We start from the raw sequence: 19,088 nt of genomic DNA on the forward strand, positions 1-19,088 counted from the left end.
GCATACTAAATCCCAGCCAGCTGACTGACCGACTTGAACAATTCAAAGAACATGTGTGCCCATTCTGCCAAAGGCGTTTAAAGTAAAATAAAATCAAAGCATATACTTTTAAAACAATGTTTGGCCATGTATGTATAAAAATAATTATCGTACTTAAGAATGTAGAAGCCACGCATTCTTTTGCCTTTAAGGCAAAAAATAGTACAATTTTATCTTTACCTTTCAGTACCATTTTCTCGGCCGACGGTTTATATGTTGTCTGTTGTGTAGAACACACCTTTGGCTCGACTTTTAATATTTGAATTCTAGGTGACATTATACATTGCTATGAAACAAGGCCAGATTGCTCAAACATCTTCGATATACAGTCAAACCTTTGGAAACATAATGCATTCTTAATGTTTGACTACAATTTTGGATGAGTCGTGTTACAATAACTAGAAGATTAAACTATTCATTTATATGAATGGTCGTTGATGTGGGATGATGTGTGTCTTTGTCACCTTCAAAGAACTCTTTAAGTCCCCAACAACTTTTTACCTAAGATGGCTGCTTCAATTTATAGAGCTGGTTATCTTGATTAATTCAACCAGCATCATAAACTACTTTTAAGTCAACTTACTTTGCTCACTGATAACATATATGAACTAACTAATAAAGCAGACTCACTAACATCCCTCCCAGCAAAATTGAACAACTTGATTACAAAGATTAATAATCTCAATAAGAATCTGCTAGTGCTGGAGACACGCGTATGCAACAATGAGACCAAAATCAAGACTCTAGAGAAAAATTATGGAACATTATGCAGCTCGGAGCCTTCATGTGACTCGGAGAAAGTCATAACTGAGTCAATCTCTTCAATTTGACTGAATCTAAAGACAGAAACATTTGAACTCGCAAGCTACATGATCGCAGTACTTATAATAAGTTAGTTACTTCCTACCTTCCAGATATTCATTTTACTACTGTTAAAATCTTGAGAGTGGGCAAGCCCCAGCTAAGTAAGAAGCGGCCTTTCAAACTTACCGCTTATTGTACTGGTACTTATTTTTCGTTATACTAATGCTAAGGCATTCTTGGAGTCGAATTCTGGAAATCAAATTAAATAGTATTGTTCAACCGTTAGGGTGTTTGGAGACAGAACCCCTCGTGAATGGATCACCTAAGCTCATTGAGATCTGAGCTGAGTAGAAGGGTCGAGTGTGGTGAAGGGGATTGTAAGAGATAAAAAAATCATGTAACTTCAAACGGTACACAAAGGAAACTTGATTGCTATTTTTAAAATGAAATGGTATTAGCAACAAATTGATACAGTTAGGTAAGGCACTGGTAACTACCTCATATCATGTTATTGTTTTGTTTTGGTGGAAACTAACTTAAATCCTGACTTGGATGACTCTAAACTGGGTTTCGTAAACCATATGGTATTCAAAAGTGATAGATCTCCTCTGATTAAATCTACCGTCGCAAATGTAGTGATTGGTGGAATGCTTATTGCCACACACAATTCTTTACAATACTACAGGATGTTGTTTGGATATTGTAATACCAAAAATGTTTTTTGATAAGTGTACCTCATCACTACCTCATACAACAGTTGGCTTTGTATGTATCCCACCAAATCAAGCTGCGTTTACATATTTGAACTTCTGCATTGCCGTCGACAAGGCTGTTAGTTCTAGAGAGATGAAGGATAATTATCTTGTGGCGGGTGACTTCAAACTACCTCACGTTGATTGGCATGATAATTCCGGATCTATTGATAACTCCGAAATTCATGAATTGGCCTCCCTCCATGACCTCGCGCTATTTAATTGCACAAGAAATTAGCGAGAGGTTGTTTTGGGTCTGGAGTTTCATCTCTTCCTGCTACGGAAGCCACACATGCTATAGATGTTCTTATTCCTGAAGATGTGCAACGTCCTGCATTGAATATCATTATTTCATTTAAATCACACCCGATATGTTCTAACAATAGATTCGTTCCGGATTTCAGGAATTTCAGGGATTTTAATAATGTTGATAATGACTTCTACAAATGATAAGCTCTTAGTCTTCCCTGTATTTATAACGCCAATGATGCGGAATACCACTTTACATTGTATCAGATTCTTTCATCAATCATAGAGCAGAACACTCCCTTGAGGAGAATTACACTGTCTCATTTCCCTACATGGATTTAAAGAAGACTAACACCCATTGTCATTGAAAAAGGCTGCATATTAGGGACAAAACTACAAGGATCTCCTATGACCATTGTACCTTCGTGGCGAGATTGTAAGAGTTTGTCTCGTACTGTTACAGGAACGATATTGTAGAGATTGAAGACAGTATTCCACACAATATTAAATACTTCTCGTCGCATATTAACAACACGAAAATCAACACTCCCCTAGTACTTAAAATTATATTGCATGGATATATGGCTGATGATTCTCTGATTATCAGTAACCCATTTGTTAGATATTTTTTTACAGACTTCTCGAACCGCTCATTAGATACCCCTTTATTTAATTTTTGATTGAGTAATTCCTTCTCAAGGATCGCATTATGTGTTACAGTTGTACAAAAGAAACTTGAAGCTCTTGATTACAACAAGAGTGCGGTCTCCCGCTTTACTAAGGTACCGTGCACCCTTACTTGCTTTTTCCCTGTCGGTTTGAAGAGTGTATATGTAGCCCTAATTTTTAAGAAAGGTGACAGCTCTGTCATAAGCAATTAATCATATAAGACATATAATCATTCAATCTGTATAGGCGAAGATCTTCCTGACATTGGTTCTTGAGCAACCATACTTTTACCAGAAACCTTTTATACACGATACTTAAACGGTTTTCTCCATGGCCGCTCTACGATTTCCAACGTCCTAATGTTTCTGTGACTACTCTAAAGCGTTTGACAAGATTCACCATGACTCGCTGATAGTAGAACTTGCTGGATATGGGGTGGATAGTTTGCTTCTGAAATGGTTGTTGAGCTACCTTGTCGACCATATTTATCTGTAAAGTGTAATGGTTCCGTTTCTGCACCTTTCTCAGTACTGTCTGGTGTTCCTCAGCGTTCTCACATGGGCCCTCTATTGTTTATTATACTTATCAATAAACAATAGATAGATATATTTTTGAACAATAGGTATTTTTTTTTAAATTATTCAAGTTAACTCTCTTCTGTTTGCGGATAATATGTAGATTTCTACTCGTATCCTTTCATCATCTGACCATAAGTATCTTCAGAAGTCGCTCTCCAACACTTAGAGTAGTGCGAGGCAAATGCTACAGTCTTGAACACATCGAAATGCCAAGTAATCATTTTCTCGTGCAGCTCTACGTTTAAACTTGAACTACCATGTTGGAGGCGTGATCCTCGACAGAGTTGATCGGTTAAGGGGTCTTGGAATTGTTATAATCATCACTCCAAGTCCTGCTGACCATATTCCTAGTAGGCCTATCACCTTCAAGGCATATTTTCTGTCGGGTTTCTAAATAAAGTCAACAAGAGGCTTCATTTCACAACAATCCTTGCTTGTCTTGTACATATCATTGATGCGCCATGTCATGCTTTGCACTTACGTTGTTAGTTGTATACTCTACTAGATAATTCTCTTTTCTGTTGATGTGCTTGTTGTTGCTCATCTTTTCTTATATTGCTGTTCTGTTATTAAATTATTATTAATACAATTTTTTGTTATTTTTACAATTTACTGATTCTATAGGACTTCTTACTGCCATTATTTGTTACTGTTATGTATTTATTTAGTCTTTTACAAGCTTACTGTTTATTATAGATTTAATGTACACTTTGCCATCTAACTTGCACCTTTATTGTAAAAATGGTATGTACAGTTAGAATAAAAAATAAAATAAAAACGGGAGTTACAATAACTTACTTTATAACTCCTATTGAAAAATTCTCAAATGCGAGTCATTGAAGATTTTTCAAATTAATTGTCTTTTGTTTCACCAGGCGACCACTTTCCCTGTCTTGACTTGACTTAAATCAAACAAAATATACGATTTTTTCGTAAAATTAAATAAAAACACGTAAAATATAACACAAATAAATATTAACTAAATAATACAACAGTACTTTACAAATTATATTATAATATAAAGAAATAATTATAGTTAAGCATTGAGTAACTAACAGTATTCGATGTCCCTAAAGACGGTACTGTATAATCCTGTATATGATGTATTATTGAAACACAGCTGTTTTATTACAGGAATTTAAGTTGGCTTTCCTCTTCAATGTTGGTTTCCATGTTTATTCAGTTTCAAAATTTAATTATTTGCATATTGTCTTGAAATTTGTAGCCACAAATCGCAAAATAACAACCGAAGAAAGTATTTCCTTCTACAGTGTTAGTGGAATATGTACAAAAATAATGATTAATTTATTTTGTACTCCACGTAGTACAACTATTAAAACCTTGTCGTTCATAGTTTAATCAAGATTTACTAGAAGATGACTTATTATGCTTGTTTAGTTTTCTGAATAGGTTTAAATACATTGAGGCACGACTAAAGCGAACACTCGTATGCTTTCTGTGGTGGGAACTTACCGTCTCTCTCACTGTCTCGGTTGATGAACAAGTGTGGTTTCTGATGGTGGAAAAGGATTAAGGGGTGTCGTTGTAACTTGGTATGACACTTCATTAACACTTATCAGAGATGCTTGTGGCGCAGACCTAGCGTCGGTCCACAGAACTAACTGAACTAATCCCCTGGACCACCACATACCTCGTACATACAGGTACATACCTGTATGAATGTAAGCTCCTAGTGTTTACTACAGTACCAGTAAATGTTCAACTTTTAAACTGCTTAGATTCACTATCTTAGTTAAATAAGTAGTGTTCTTACTATATATTTATTCCACTTGGTGAAATGATTTTTGGGACACTAAGTACAGTAGATATTAAAAGTAAAATTCCTTTGCACAATTATTTAGCCTGCAACTAACTACGTTAACCACCCCTACATCACTGTTTTATAAAATTTGTTATAGACACCGATGTAGTAAAACAGTTCCCTACTTTATTAGATATTGTAAAATTGATATTGAGTATATCCATTTGTAAATGGAATCATTCATAGGAAACTGAATTGTTTTAATTTCTACGAAGAACATATAGAGAATTATATAATGATTTTAGTCACGGATGATACAGAACTTACGATGAGAAGCCTTAAGGTTCCAGACGGTAGCTTGACATTATTATTAAGATTACATTATTATGAAGTACGCCATAATATGAACTCAGAGCCGTTGAAAACATGTTCCTATAGCTGCAAGCCATAATTTAAGTGGCCGTTGAATCGTATATTATCATAAAGGAGTCTGAAGAAGAAAATTATTTTGTATGTAGTTACACAAACTAGTCTAGTACAAACAGCATCAACGCACGAGAGAGCTCATAGTCAACCGCAAATCCCAATAATAGCAGAAATGAATAGTACAGTGGGCCAAGAATAAAGTTAACACTTGATGGGGGTTACCTAGTTGACCTACTTAATGATCGAAAAACCATAACTTGGAATGGCATGAACACGTCCAAAGTCCTCTGTCAAGCATACTCTCGCGATTCGAAACTTAAATATAATGGAAGTATCATTTATGATACGTATAAAACCTAGGAAGTCACTAAGTAGACCCAAATCGTGCATCATAACCAGAAACAAGAAAGAGTGGCCACAGAGATTCACCATAATTATCGGATAATTTGCTGTGTCTATCAATAGTTTTGCTCGTACAGCACCAACTACACTATGTAGCAAACATATTCTAGAGAACACAATTGAAAGAGATTGGTTGTTTGACAAACTGTTTTTACATTACCTTGCACAGAGTTTAGTCAGCAATGCAGTTAAGAGGAAAGTCATACAGTTTTGTTTATCTGGAAAGTTTTGGCCTTTTTCATGGGCTATCCTTCAATTAATCCTAAAATATTTCCTGGTTTAAGTAGGCCTTCATTTAAGTAAAAAATATCATTGACAGACAGTTATTTCAACATATATAAGTGCTTTATGTGATTGTTATCATTGGTTGAGTATAGATCTTACAAATAAAGACTGAAGATTAGCCAATCAAAACCAGATAAATTATAGCCTTGAGATGAGTTAATGACTACTTCTTCCATTCTCACTCTAATTAATCTACCCACCAGATTTCTTTTAGCAAAACATCATCTGTTTTCTCTTTGAAAAAAGTCATCCTATCATCTCCCTATTTTATCACTGTATCCAAAGCTATGGTATCCTATCTCATCAACTCTGGTCTTGTGTTTACATTCACCAACAGCAATACCTCGTTCACGTTGACTTTGGTCGAGATCCCATTGATCAAATACATTAGTGTAATATATATCATACCAATAAATAAATTGACTTTTAATAATTGTCAACAGTAGCCTACAATCGGGCTATACTGGCTATACTGTCGGGCTATACGCACACAACATGTGCGTGTGTGTTTGTTTGTATACGTAATATTAGTTAAGACTATTGTAATCTTATTCTTAAATAAGAAAACCATTATCGTATCTTGATATGTATCTTCTGTTTTTAAATAAAGTTAATTAAAATTCACAAAATACAGAGAAAATTCAAGAGTTAGAAAAATACCCACCAATTTAATTTATGTATCATCAATTAGATTCTGAAACATTTCAAAGTTGTGTTAATTCCACTGACGTTGGTATTGTTCACAACAGTTGCTATTGTTCACAATAGTTACTATACAGAGTCTTCGAAACGCGATCGTTCCATTAATTTTTAATTATTAATATTCAAAATAAACATTTTAAGAAAAATAAGTCGTTGTCCTAATTCCATCCTATAATATTTTGTTTGTTATGTTTTCACGTTAAAAATATTTAACCGATTGTACTGAAATTTTAGATGGCCATTCTTAGTGTCCCTGGGATGAATATAGGCATATTCTTGTTTCGATAATTCCTCCGGGCTATGCCCTACTGTTCTGTGAAGTAGTGAAAACTCTCATCTTGGTCTCTAAAGTTGCGAAAGCATTAATTATTGAAAGAGCCTGTTAAACATGATCAACTGTTCTGTGTAAACATTATTTTATGACAGCACGACCATCTGTTTAATTAATTTGACCACTATTTTCAATTTGTTTACGTTTAGAGTGTAAATTCCGGAGTAACCATTAGTTTTCATGTTTTTTTAGATGTCAGCGATTACTCATCTACCTTAGAAAACTTCCTAAAAAATGAGATAATTTGACTCCGAGGACTCCCTTTGAAGCAGTCGGAAATATGTATGCTAGATGAAAGTTCGCTGAACTGTGCTTTTGAACTAAATGTGTCAATTCCTACTCTAGATATTCTGAGATATCAAAAATATTTTTCAGTTCACAAAGGAACGAACACGTAAATAGTGCCAGTGGTAATTAATTGTACTCTGAACTGTACATTTTTAGCGAATATTAAGAATTAGATATCTAACTGTTATTATAAATTTAGACTGTTATAAAACCCATCTTAATTGTCTTGACAGAAGAAGGCTTCTCTAATATGTTACATATATTTCCTTGATCGGAAATCAAGGCAAAATTGAGAATGGAACAAAAATACTAAGAACAAAGTAAATTACAATGGACCTAAATTACACTTTTTGACAGAGTTTCTTTATCGTGGCAACAAGAAAAACGTAACATTGGTGTCTGAAATATGATTCACTGGAACAAGGAGTGCTCATACACGTGCAACGCATACTAAATTTCGTGCAAAGCCAGGTTTAACTGGTATCAGTGCAGATATAAAAGACAAAGTAGTCTAACTTTTACTATACAATTAGATACTGTTATATAACCCATCTAAGTTGTCTTTTAACAGAGATAGGCTTCTTAGACCTGAATGACATAAAATCATCGAAGGACATTGCGCCCATTTTTCACTCCATCGTTTACCATAAATACGTTATACCATAAATGATTTCACTAAGAAAGCTAATAACTTCGATTTTGGAGTTTCTTCACTTTGGTCTTAAATACTTCCCGTGTTACTGAAATAGTTTGAACTATTCAACCAAATACATGAAATTTTAGGCCTAACGCAATGCAGAAGAATTGCGGATGAAGCCGCGGGTATATTTTAGATCAATATCAATAAACAGGAGTTTTACGTTGAAAGCATACTGATTGAAAGTAACAATCAATCGTATAATTATGTAAAGAGATAAACATAAAGTAATAAATAAGCAATATTATTTCCGAATCAATTTTACGACCATACCCTCACTTTCTTAGTGTTATATTAGGCTACTCCCGGCTAGATATGAGATAATGGGATAGTTCTAATGACGAGAGCTAAAAAGTCAATGAAGTACCTAGAGGCAATGTTTGTTTATAATATGATTTTTCATTTTCTAAAGTTTTCTAAACTATTGGTAAATATTATATTTGTCTAAATTTATTTCGGGTCTGAGAGATATTTATAAGTTTTGTTGTAAATTTGTAAACCAAATTCAAAAGTAGATTTAAACTTTTGAGAGTTCTCATGAGCAGGACTTATATGATAAATGTTTCTAAAGCTAAAGAAATCCCTTTATTCGTGTTTCATCCTGCATACTCATATTTATTGATTTCAAACAATGAGATCAGATATAGAATCCCACATTCCTTTGAAATTAATCATCTACATGGATAATAGAGCAGGCTTAATCATTTAAAAACGTATGATTCAGTAAAAATATAATTTGTAATAAATATTGGTTAATTGGTCGATGATTGTCAAGAACTGCGAAGTAAGGGATCCACGATGGTGCCGGCAATCAGAGCAACTTTGGTTTCCACATCAACAACAAAATAGGCAAATGGGTGAGTTGCCAAAAAGTGTTGCTGCACTTGGCTTGGAGATGCTTCAACCCCTGAAACACCAAAAGAAGTATATAGAATAATTAAAATTAATGTGGTGAAGGCAATATAATAATCTGAAAACTAACTTAGTCAATGTTTAACATGCAGTTTAAGTTTAATAAACAATTACATCATATATGGTAAAGATCATATAGCTTTGTTATATGTTAGCTTTCATTCAATACAAGATTTTCGTCATGGTTAAATCCAGGGATTCTGAAGCATATAATACACATCAGATCTTTTTTTCTTCCACTGTTCCCTAAGTAATAAAGTCTATAATGAGTAACTCAGACTGTCATTAGCATAAAACGTATACATATGTAAACTAAGGTTGTTCATAAAAGTTGCGAAGTTTTATAAATTTGTATATTTATGGAGGGTAATATGAACACTGTTTATAATCAAGTATACTTTCCACCAGCGGAGCTCGAATGGTACACAGACGGCTCCAAAACAAAAAGCGGCACAGGCGCTGGAATTCTGGGAGTGAGACCATGTAGGAAACTGGAGGTTCCTATGGGTCCGTATCCGACAGTCTTTCAAGCGGAGGTCGCAGCCATTATGGAATGTGCTCGTGAGAATCTTCGTCTGCGATATAGGGGCAAGACGATTAACATTTTCACGGACAGTCAGGCAGCGCTGAAGGCGCTGGATTCCTGTGCAATCAAATCCAAACTGGTTTGGGATTGCTATCAGACCGTTTCCTCCCTTGCCAGAATCAACAATGTTTGTTGGGTTCCTGGTCATGAGGGGATTCTTGGGAACGAAAGAGCTGATGCCCTGGCCAACCAGGGCTCAGCAACAATTATGACGGGCCCTCAACCGTTCTGCGGTGTTCCAAGGTGTGAATCCTCTAGGGTTGTCTCGAAATGGATTTGCGCGGAGCATGGGAGAAGGTGGAGGTTGCATCCGGGTTTGAGAGTGAGTAGAATGGTATTACAGTCACCTTCTTCCAAGGTGGCTTCGGACCTTCTCTCATTAAACAGATCAATGTCTTCTAAGGTCATTGGTCTCATTACGGAGCATGGTCACCTGAGGAAGCATCTACACAGAGTTGGCATCCTTCAGGAGGATCCGCTCTGTGGAAGGTGTAATGAGCAGGAGGAGACTGCTGAGCACCTGCTCTTTGATTGCCCTGCAATAGCAAGAGAGCGGTATGCCATCTTTGGTAGCATGGACAGGGGTGGTGAATTTTCCCAGGAGGACCTGATAGGTTGTTTTCGGCGGTTTGTTGAACTGCTGAAGTTGTAGACTGGTAGGCCTCATGGTGTTTCCGGGGTGCGCAAAAAGCCCTTGAGGCTTAAGTGCATGGCAGTAGGCCGCCCCAAGGGGGAAAAAAGTATACTTTCTAAATATTTATAACTGATTTATGTCAAATATCTTAACTACCCACAAATCCATAAGTTTTCAAGTTTTAATAACACATTTCCTAGGGGAAAAAATGTTTACCAATACACAGTAAGTTAATAAAATATGGGCAATTTAGTAACAAAAACTAATGGTAATTTGTCAAAATCTGTCCATATTTAACTTTTAGATTATCTTTATTCTAAATAATATTATGGTTTTAGGATACTAGAGTAAGTTAAAATATGTTGAAAACAATTTAATCCAATGGGGCAGGTAAACCCTGTCGTATGATAAGTAATAATAATATTAGAACAAACTTTGTTTTGAACTTTTGTATTTTCCACCAACCCTACAAGGGGCCCTCCCATTTAGCATACTATTGTAAGTGGAAGAGAACATGATAAACTTTCAATAAATACAAACTATGCATACGTTTATGAAGTAAAAGCATCTATTATGTTGGCTTTTTGTATTCGAAAATAAAGAATAATAAATTTATCTAGAAGCCATTGCGTGACAACATATAGGTATACACCAAAGTATTTAGTGGATACATGACCGGATGGAGCCAGATTACGTTGGTGGTAATATTTGAAAGATAGTATTTTACTTAGGACAAAAGCAGAGGAAATATCCCATTGCACTAAAACATATTGGGGATCTACGCACTGCTTCCGAGTTACAAAACGTTCGGGGTCCCTGAGATACCTTCTGCCGAGATAACCTTGTTATATTCACCATGAAGTAGGATCATTTGCAGTCTCAGTCATAACTTCGGATACTTCGGAAAAAATGGAAGGCTTTCTCTGTTACAGCCTCTTGCAGTTAAAGGAGGCAGGGAAAGTGTTTTTCCTCACGTTTGGGCTCGAAAACTCCTTTAACACTAAGATAGCCATCTCTAGAAACAACCATCATCTACAGTAAATTATATACTTAACGATCAACCTTTTACATGAATAATCTACTACCCAATGAAATTCTTTAGAAATGTAAAACATGACATTAGTTTTCATTAAACTAAAACTTGTTTGAAAAATATGTTTATACGTTCTGGGGAGCTTCACAGGACTGTAAACATAAAAAGTCCCCTTTTCCACAAATAATCAAGCATGTTATCATAAATTGAGGTTTTATAAGCATTCATGTTTGCAACGGTGTTATGCAAAGTGGTATTTAACCCCATAACAGGTTGTGGTAAATAGTGGATAGCAAATCTAAACAAATGATTATGACTATTAACCCCTACTGTTTGGGAACGATTATGAAGCTGATCAATGTTTCGTTGTCAATTGCTTGCTTACCTGCATTGTGGCAAAATAATATTGTGCTTTCGTTGCTGAAGAAGTCAAACTTTGGTCTCGAATTTTAGACCCTTTTCAAAACAGTTATCGATTTTATAAATTTTAGAGAAAGTTGTAGCCCTTCAGTAGCACTGAGTTCGATCGATGATGGTGCTTGTCACTCCATGGGATTTGACTGAGCGTTTAGCGAATATGTTCACATTGGTCTTATAGGTAACTATGATGGCAATGAGAAAATAGAAAAATAAATCGACTTGCAAACAGACTGATTACTATTATAAGACGTGTTAAAATATAATACCTTAACACATGTAGCCTACCTACCCCAACACACACAATATTAGGGTGACTTTAATATGTAGACGTTTAGTCATGGGAGTAGAAAAAAGAGTGGAACCTCAATGTTAAATGTTGATGACATGATTTGATTTCAGCGCATCCTTGCGTTTAGTGTTTGCATCGCATCCTCCTTAGTTTACCGAAACTTTTATTATTTAAAAACTGCTACTAAACCTAACTTAATGAAGAACATGTGAAAAAATAATGTAGAACATCTCGAGAAACATTTCAGGTACATTATTTTGCACCACATCTACATAGGCAATAACAAGTTTTATGATGGTGCATGTCCAACTATGGAATTTGTCTGAATCCTATCACCGAATGAGCCGACACAATTTATCTTTTTTGATTCAAAAGTATGTAATAATTATGTTCTGTGTCACTATCCGAAGAAGGGACACTTCGTGAATGAAATAAACGATGGACTTACAGTTTTGCATGCAGCCTCAGCGAAGTCTGTTAGGCGACACATTGTGCGGCGTACCTTTCAGTATACACTAAATAGAAGTTTTAAATAGTCCTTCCGGCTCTGTCGATGGAACTGGGTAGATTTTGTGACAACTGAAATATTATTAATTTATTCTCGTGGAATTGACATGTACTCAATATCTCGAAGGAAACCTCTAGAGATACAAAACCTGTACGTAGCAAACATTTTAGAAAATGTTACAAGCATTACAGAACAGTTTTAGTTTTTCTCTACATTCATAAATGACCGAGTTGTGAATTAAAAATAAAGTGTAAACGGGTGCTATGACGGAAATAAATTGCATACCTAGCTGACCAACGAACTTAGTGAAAGTACTAAAAAGATTAATGTTTACACCAAGTTTAAACTTGTTTTAGCATTTCTATCTTGGGGGGGGGGGGGCGCCTCTTGTCGAGATCCACGAGGAAGGATTTAGGGCACTAATCTCAAGTCATGTTACCTCGGAAGAAGGGGAAGCCAGCTCTGAACCAGCCCCTCCAATCAAAGCAGGCAGGGGGTGGAACACCCTTATGTGTAAGCCATCAAGAACCTTTGACTCTTAGGGAACACACCCCAAGAAATCCAACAGCCATCTCCCGCGGTAGACTAGATCTATCGAATTAGCCTTGCACCCCAGGATCCCGACATTTGCGGTTAGAGATGTGCCGCTACTGGACATCCATAAGGTTGTCCAGGTGACATGTCGGTTTTTGCTGTGTCCAATGTGGGTTCATCAGAAAGGTATAAACCAGCCGGAAGTGAACCCTCCTGGGTAAATAGCACATATATACGCATACTTCTGAACTGAGGCTGGTTTAGGGCTCTGCATTGAAGTTCAGTAAAGTTTTGCAGATGTGTCACCATGAGGGCAATTGCAATAGGCTGATTTTGTATACATACACAATTTACCTAAATCTAGTTTGATAGTTTTGTTGACAATAATAAATGATAACGCTCAGTTATAGTTTTGGCCAATATTGGCTGCACTTTGAAACTAGAAATATGATGATTTTACTCGAAATATGTCACGTTATGAAATAGCGAAACTTTTTTGTCTAACTAATTATATTCTTCCAAAAAAGTCTAAAGTAGTATTTATTTCATTACAAGTAAAATAATAGTACTATTTTCTTTAGAACAGTTGTTTATTATAATGTAAAAGACAAGTCTTGCTCTGTATTAATGGCTAAATCCCTTGTAGTTATCGCCGGATTAACTGAAGTAAGCCGAAGCTGAAGTAAATCTTGCTCTGTATTAATGGCTAAATCCCTTGTAGTTATCGCCGGATTAACTGAAGTAAGCCGAAGCTGAAGTAAATCTTGCTCTGTATTAATGGCTAAATCTCTTGTAGTTATCACCGGATAAACTGAAGTAAGCCGAAGCTGAAGTAAGCCTTGCTCTGTATTAATGGCTAAATCTCTTGTAAGTTGTAGTTATCACCGGATTAACTGAAGTAAACCGATGATTTGAATGTGTTATACAGTAGTAATAGTATAAAACTGTTTGTTTACGCCACCACGTATTGTGACTTATACTAATACTTCGTACTAATACTAATACTACTAATATTTCGTTAGTGACTACATTTTTCGTCGCTTTTGACACAAAGAAAATGTCAGTAAGAAACTATTAGTTGAGATCACGCGAGAAGTGTCAGTGACTGGTCGCAGTTCCCACAAGTGACCTCGACTTTGGCCTTGGTTTCACTTCGCTGACCAGAGGATTGTCTTGTACTTCAAACTTACTCATCTTCCTGTAATGCAACATTTAATAAATATTCAAATTAAAAGCTACTTAAAACCTGAATTTTTACGTTTACATTCCTATTACATAAAACAATTTAAATTATTTATTTTATTCTTTTTAGTTAGAGTAAAATAAGTAATTATAAATCAAATAAGACTAAGTTTTAAGTAGCTTTTAATTTACAAAAGGGTTTTAATGTGGCTCGTTCTCTGCATCACGCTCATCCTAAGATTTCAATACTAAATGTTACTCTGCACGTATAAACTTTGTTAACGTTTTATGCCAAAGAATCCAATGGCGTCAAGTTTTGTGAACATGATATTTTTCCATAGAATAAAAGAGGTTATGCTAAAAAAATTAATTAGCTTGTTGATGATTTATATTTTTATAAGATTATAAATGATACTATTGAACTAAAAATGCTATCGTGCTAATCAGACACAATACGTCAGTAACAGTAATTTTTAGACTGGCCTTGTCATGTAATGTTTTTGTTTCACCAAACTGATTCCAACACTATATGCGGTGAAATATCAGTCAGGTTTACCAACCATCCGAATAGTATAATACAAATTCCTTTAAAACCCCATATACAAACGGGGGTTTATGAATTATCTGTCGTAAACCACAAAAAAAGTTCAACATATATGGCATTTTTGAAATCAGTAAAAAGAAATTAAGTAAAAATGATTGTTGCATTAAAAAATTACCTTGAACCCTACAGCACCTGCTTTCTGGGCTTGAAAAACCTTTCATTAAAATGTTTAAAAACTATAACAAAGTTCATGCAGATATACTGATGTAAAAACATTCCATTGTAGGTACTAATAAGATATATGTGACAATTTAAAAATTTTGACAAAAAACAGTGTTTTGGCTCAGCGAGTGAACGACGCAACCAATAATAAACAAATTGATTTGTTGGTCTTGGTATTACGCACAACTTTGTCCATTTCCCATATTCCTTCGATGTGCATAACATTTGGAGCACACTGTATATCCATTCAATGCAGTATAATCAATATTGAGTCATATTGTTAATATTATTTGAAATTGAACAATGTTTAAAAAATATAAAACAATCTAGCGTATTGATACAAATCTAGAATCATTGTAATTCCACCGCCAATGCGATGGTGCGGAATATTGAAAATGGCATTGAAATAATTATAGGCATATCAATATTATTGTCAATACCGCCGCGAAGTAGCGAGTTTCCTGTGCATTCGCTATTGTTTTCGCTATGGACCACAATAGCCAATGTCTTGTGACAGTGACTATGTTTTTGGCCAAAACTGAAAACAATCCATAAGTAATTAAAAATCTGTCACGATGAACCTTACAACTACCTACTACTATTAACTTAATTCTGATATTTCAAGATGAAAGCTGCCATGGCATCTAACTCCAACCGTGTAAAAAATAGTATTTTAAAACCAAGAATAAACACAGCTAAATCGAGTTTTCTTCTGGTTTTTAATGTTAATACCAGCAGTAACCCTTGTAATATACTTCCAGTTGTATACTTGTATATCTAGTACCATAAGTAGAGTTTGGTTGTTGTCAAAAGAAAGAATACATGTACATACGTATGACTGAGAAATTCTACAGAGAGCCTTTTTATCAAGGAACGGTCTAAAAAATCTATTCCGAACGTTGAAATCTGGTTCCGGCCTAACATATTTACGTTGCCACTGTTCAATTCGCCTAGTTGCCATGCATGATATAGGGAATACATGAAATCTTGTTTTCAAAATCTAGTTCTGTTAAAAAGGCGTCAATTTCCAGCCCTTATAATCTATTTGCGGCCAAAGACATCTCTAGTACAAATCAGTTGAGTTTGCGTTGTTGCCCTGACAAAGAAAATATAAATACACACGTGATAAAAAGGCCGAAGACGCAGGCCTAAAAGTGATCTGTCTAAAAGTGCCGGTTGCTCCGTTGAAATTCCGTCTAAGATATTTTAAGTGGCATAATTGAGTTTGCCTTTTTATAATGATAGAGAAAATACATACTTAGTCCGACTGATAACTTACTGCGGTCATAGTTTGGGACCAACCGACACGCCGGCCACACTCTGAGTGACGGGTCCAGCGACCGCCGACCGAGTGTCTATTCCGACCGTTCAGTTTACTCACTATATGATATATAGTCAATATATTATACCACAATATACTGTATATATCACAAAAACACGTGTCATTTATCTACGAACACATACAGGTATCATTACAATTACATTTTGAGAAAATATAGGTATGAGCGATTACTAGGTTAAGTGATAATGGCTCATGTAGCTCTTGTAATATTCCTTACTTTACATAAGTACATCAATACATGGCATAAAGGTATTGTTGCGTTTGATAAGCAAGAAATAATTATTATTACAAACAAAATTACCAGAGACGTAAGTCGAACAGTGATATTTAAACAAAATATCGTGCCATCAAATTTGTTTACAACTTTAACAGACGCACTACACTAGAGAAGTCTTGCGTGCTAAGGTGAAACGCCCAAGGATCCACTACTATTGTAGAGATAATTAGGTTGTTTCACATTAATAAACTGAACTCGTAGCCTTGTCATAGCCGTCGCGGTACCGTTGTTGCCGCAAGGACTTCTCCCGCTCACTAAGAGTTCCTTACTTCTTCTGTTATTACTACTATTAAGTTTTTTTACAAAACAATCAGAAATGAGTCGGAGTATAACCATAGGTAGGAAAATAATAAGATGATGCTGGCACCTCACAATATTGATTGTTGTTTTACAATCACCCGACCTCCCCCCCACCACACGTGAGAGAGAATAACCTGACATCGCACACGTGAGAGAGGACGAGCCCCTTCAGGTCTGCTGTCGGCCACCTTACTCAGATGCTACCTCGGAGATGATAGTCTATAGCGTTCGCCTTCTGAAAACTCTTGGGTTTCACAATATTCGAATGGATTATACGTGTGGGCTGGTGTCAAGGACGTAGCCAGCGAGGGGGTCCAAGGGGTCTGGACTCCTCCCAAATTTTCAGTTTTTTCAATTACTTTTTAGTGAACTGTTATTATTATTTAAATAATCCAGTATTACTAGCATGTACTACTGAAATATCGTTCTCAACAAAGAAATGGGTCAAGACAGTTTTAAGGGTCAAAATGGGGCCTTACTCTCTGTCCACTACAGGAAAATACCAGTAGTCTGGACCCCCATTTTTTCCTGGCTATGTTCTTGGCTGATGTTCGAGTTCAAGTCGGCGACGTTGGCGTCTGACCTTTCTCAAAAGCTCGTGAGGTCCACACGCCGCGCTAGTCGTCAGTTTCCCCGCTGAAGCTCGAAAGGGTCCAGAACTGGACCTAATGCGTATTCTTAATCCTTTTTTTTAAGGACTCGAAAGGTATTGCTTAACCTTAAGGTATTGCGTAAGTCGTTGTATGTCTGTTTGAATGTAGGATAACTTAATAGAAAGGTTCTAGAGACTTTAAACTTGGTCTCTTGATCAAGGAAGAACTCTATTGATTTTGGGGTCAAAAGGTGAAAGAAAAGCTAAGTTGTGCTAAGTGCTTCGTTACGTTCTGTCGGGTTCTTCGAAACTCTGTTACATAGTTTTATCATTTTATTTACGGTTTAGTCTAATCACCTGTTCAATGGAGCTCCCAGTTGGGAACACTGTAAACCAACTCATAACATGAACAAACATGAGTACATGAATCAAATGAGTAAACGCTGATATTTATAGCGTAATGTTTCTGAGTTGTTAATCAGCGTTGCTATCTCATATAGGATCTCGTTATGTAAATTAAGTAGTAAAATGTATCCTATTTATACTTAAATATATAGATTATTTATCTTTACGTACTCGTATAATTAGGGAAATTTTAGTAAATGATCGGGAAAAATAGTCTTTTGTAGAGAATAAAATTAACTGTTGTCTAGAGATAGTGGCATTCATATTTCAAGTAAAATCAACTATAGCTCCTAACAATTACTTTGTACTACTTTCTATGTTTATCCCCGGTAATTTATACAAAGGGTGACAAAGAAGCAACAAACATTTTGTCAGTTGAAAGGCATCAGCTGTTTTGACATGATTGTTGCTACCGGCTTGTGGAAGCATACCTGGTCGTGCTCGCTTATTTATTGACGGATTTCGTTGAAAAAAGTACCGTTGGAATAGTCATAAAATATTCAAAATAATTGGTATCTTGCAAGTGTTTTTATATATTTATCGTACAATAACTAGTTTCTCAGATAATAGAATTCCTTTAGCTTGACGCGCTCAAAACCAAACTTGAGAAACGGAAATGAAAGTTAAATTAAACATAGTTAATCGTAAGAAGGCCGACTGTTCGACTAAAAATGGCAACTTTCAATATTGTTAGATATGGACGCTGATATAACTATGGCGTAAAATAAGACCATAGATGTTTGTTTGTATACGATGTATAAACGTATAAACAAATCACTCCTTGCACCGGAAGAATAAAAATAACATAAATTGTAATAAAATAATACTTTTTATGGTTGCAACTTCAAGTGTTAATCCAAAATGTAAGAGTATTTAGAATATACGTGTAACTTTTATATATGTATGTTTTAATTTTAGGTAAAATACTCGTTTCCATACTATAAACTTTGTACTTTAATGCGATGTGATATTAAATATGTATTTGATTTCTACGATGGATCCCATTTTTTGCGAAGGAAGACAAAATGTTTATATATCTACACCAACATAGACCATACACAAACCGAACGAAACCTGCTTAATCTTAGTCAGATTCGTTTAGTTTAAATTTATGAGCAGTAAATAAACCTATCGACTTTGCAGATATGAATATTTATGGCTAATTCATTAGGATGTATTTTACAGAGGCAGTGATGTTAATGATATCGAGAGGTTTGTAAGATTGAAATTTACTTACATTTATGGTTGGTGAAATATTTCTGGACAGAGATGGTAATGATATCGAGAGGTTTGTGAGATTGAAATTTACTTACATTTATGGTTG

The 19,088-nt window shown here is 35.4% G+C and overlaps 1 protein-coding gene across 1 annotated transcript in view; it reads right to left on the reverse strand.

Annotated features, from left to right (window-relative positions):
* Nucleotides 1-8,700: 8,700 nt before the first annotated feature.
* Nucleotides 8,701-19,088, reverse strand: part of LOC124359260 (cell wall protein DAN4-like) — a 33,341-nt gene continuing 22,953 nt past the window's right edge. The window contains exon 9 of the mRNA XM_046811866.1: nucleotides 8,701-8,891. Coding sequence (XP_046667822.1) covers nucleotides 8,755-8,891 — 137 coding nt within the window. The 3' untranslated portion in view covers nucleotides 8,701-8,754. The remainder of the gene's footprint in view (nucleotides 8,892-19,088) is intronic.

Source organism: Homalodisca vitripennis, chromosome 4 (assembly GCF_021130785.1).
Source record: "Homalodisca vitripennis isolate AUS2020 chromosome 4, UT_GWSS_2.1, whole genome shotgun sequence".
NCBI lineage: Eukaryota > Metazoa > Arthropoda > Insecta > Hemiptera > Cicadellidae > Homalodisca > Homalodisca vitripennis.